Genomic DNA, 2913 nt, shown 5'->3' on the forward strand with positions numbered 1-2913 from the left:
TTCCCATTCAGGGTGTCCCATTCGGGGGCCTCTCATTCAGGGGTATTCCATTCAGGGACGTCCCATTCAGGCACATCCCATTCAGGGGTATTCCATTCAGGGACGTCCCATTCAGGCACATCCCATTCAGGGGCATCCCATTAAGGAGCGTCCCATTCAGTGGTGTCACATTCAGGGATGTCTCATTCAAGGGTGTCCCATTTAGGGGCATCCCACTCAGGGATGTCCCATTCAGAGGTGCCCCATTCAGGCACTGTTATGACCTTGGTCATTTATATGGCATGGAAATCAGGTAACTGGCCACATGAGTTCTAAGACTGAGGACAGTAATTTATTTTCTTAAGGTTATTTCTATAGAAATCATAACCAACACTGATTCTTTTGCTATGACGCTTCATATCGATACATCAGAGGTAAACAAACAATGAGATCGAAGACGAAAATGGTTAATGAATGCATATGCCATATTTCGTGGTGTTCTGCTCCTTCATCAGCACTCATCTAACCAATTCTCGCCTCCGAACACATTGCTTATATAGTCACCGTATACAGCGGCGTTATGCTATTGGATATACCAATTTGCATATTAAACGCATTCCTGGAGCTGCTATGTAAACAGTAATGCCTTGTAGGTACGCGATATTTCATTATGCAACGAAATTATCCTATAAAGTATATGATACTATGAAGTATACATAATGTGTTTGTAGGTGAGAGTGGGTTACATGTGTGCTGATGGAGGGGCAAAAACCCCCTGATATATGCATATACATTCATTACTCATCTTTTGTCTTCAATCTCATTGTTTGTTTACATCTGACGTCTCAATATGAAACTTTGTAGCAAACAATGAGTGTTGGTTATAATTTCTGTAGAAATAACGTTAACAAGATGATGTAAAGAGCACTGCTAACACAGTAGGACGTGGTGTTGACTTATAAAAACATTTAATGTACTTTATAGTATATTATAGTTGCTTAACGAAAAACTACGTACCTACAAGTCATTAATGAAGACAGTAGTGTCCAACGTTTACCTTTACCTAAACTCCAGGTTCTGATTTCAAACCATACTTGTGTTGATTTCAATAGTCATTCCTCTGGGGGTTGATTAAAGAAATAGACGAGCTGGCTGTACTGGGGGCAGAAAAATCTATCCCATACACAGGTGCAGGTGTAGCTGTGTGGTGAGAAGTTTGCTTCCCAACCACATGGTTCTGGTTTCAGTCCCACTGTGTGGCACCTTGAGCAAGTGTCTTCTACTATAGACGTGGGCCAATCAAAGCCTTGTGAGTGAATTTGATAGATGGAAACTGAAAAGAAGCCTGTCGTGTGTGTGTGTGTGTGAGTGTGTGTGTGTGTGTGTGTGTGTATTTGAGTGTGGGATAAGGATGATGATAATGATGATAATGATGATGTGGAGAAGGAAGCGGATAACAACGTCATCATCATCATCATCATCGTTTAATGTCTGTTCTCCTTGCTGGCATGGGTTGGACGGTATGACTGAGATCTGGAGAGCCAGCTGCTGCACCAGGCTCCAATCTGATCTGGCAGTGTTTCTACAGCTGGATGCCCTTCCTAATGCCAACCACCTCCAGAGTGTAGTGTGTGCTTTTTACGTGTCACCAGCATAGGAGCCAGTCAAGCAGGCCTGGTATCGGTCACGTTTGGAAGGTGCTTTTTATGTGCCACCGGCACGAGAGCCATGTTAAATATTGGTAAAGGAACTAATATACTGTAAATCCTCGAGTATAGTCTGCCCTTGAGTATAATAGACAGGGGATTTTTAGGGGGCTGTACCCCTGAAAAACCTAAACCTTGTGTATAATACGCACCCCTTCTCTAACTTGTGTCGAGGTGGTCTGTATAACGTCCTTGGTTTGTAAACATATATATGGTAACGTCTTTTATTATAATTGTATATATAACATAATGCAAACGTGTAGCTTTTTTGTGCACTTTGTTTGCAGAAAATAAAGAAATAACAGTAATAAAGTCAGTGAAAAATAAATATTAAGTAAATTGTCTTTACATATTTATCACTTAGAAAATTTTGCTTAGAAAATATTTTTCATTTTTAACCTCGTATATAGTACGCACTAGAAATTTTGGGAAAAATGTACGGATTATACTCGAGGATTTACGGTATATTGAATCTGAAGAATCATATTTCTGTTACAGAATCATTGATAGAACTAATGTATAGTATTTTTGTTGTTTCAGTACTTCCGGTGAATTGCACCCTCATTCCTAATTTTGTGACTGTGACAAACGACGGCTGCTCATCAGAGAAGAAAATAAATGTTGGTATGTGTTCAGGAGGATGTGGTATAAGCACAGGCCACTGTTGCAATGCTCTTGCCATCGAGAATACAAAAGTAAATATCGTCTGTCCTGATGATACCTATAAATTACATACGGTGAGTATTCGTGTTTATTATTGAACTGCTGCAAGGCAGTGAGCTGGCAGAATCGTTAGCACGCCGGGTGAAATGCTTTGCGGTATTTCGTCTGCTGTTACGTTCTGAGTTCAAATTCCGCCAAGGTTGACTTTGCCTATCATCCTTTTACAGTCGATAAATTAAGTACCAGTTGTGTACAGGGGTTGATCTAATCGACTAATCCCCACCCCAAAATTTCAAGGCCTTGTGCCTTCAGTAGAAAGGATTATTGAACTGGTACAAGTGAATCATTAATTGTCCCATGACACATCTGGTAGTGCTGCAGGTAACTGAATTGACACATCTGGTAGGATGTTGTGGGTAGCTGGACTTGGACATCAGGTAGGGTTGTGGGTAGCTGGACTCATATGTCTGGCAAGGCTGTCTGTAACTAGTCAAACACATGTCGAAGATCTGCAGTTAGTTGTAGAAGTAAATCTGTTAAGGTTGTGGATAACTGAACAGTCACA

At 40.8% G+C, this 2913-nt stretch overlaps 1 protein-coding gene across 1 annotated transcript in view; it reads left to right on the plus strand.

Annotated features, from left to right (window-relative positions):
* The window catches only part of LOC106875361 (uncharacterized), a 142593-nt gene extending 140132 nt beyond the window's left edge, over positions 1-2461 (plus strand). The window contains exon 52 of the mRNA XM_052966732.1: positions 2226-2461. Within this exon, the coding sequence (XP_052822692.1) occupies positions 2226-2446 (221 nt within the window). The 3' untranslated portion in view covers positions 2447-2461. The remainder of the gene's footprint in view (positions 1-2225) is intronic.
* Positions 2462-2913: the final 452 nt, after the last annotated feature.

Source organism: Octopus bimaculoides, chromosome 3 (genome assembly GCF_001194135.2).
Source record: "Octopus bimaculoides isolate UCB-OBI-ISO-001 chromosome 3, ASM119413v2, whole genome shotgun sequence".
Classification (NCBI taxonomy): Eukaryota; Metazoa; Mollusca; class Cephalopoda; order Octopoda; family Octopodidae; genus Octopus; species Octopus bimaculoides.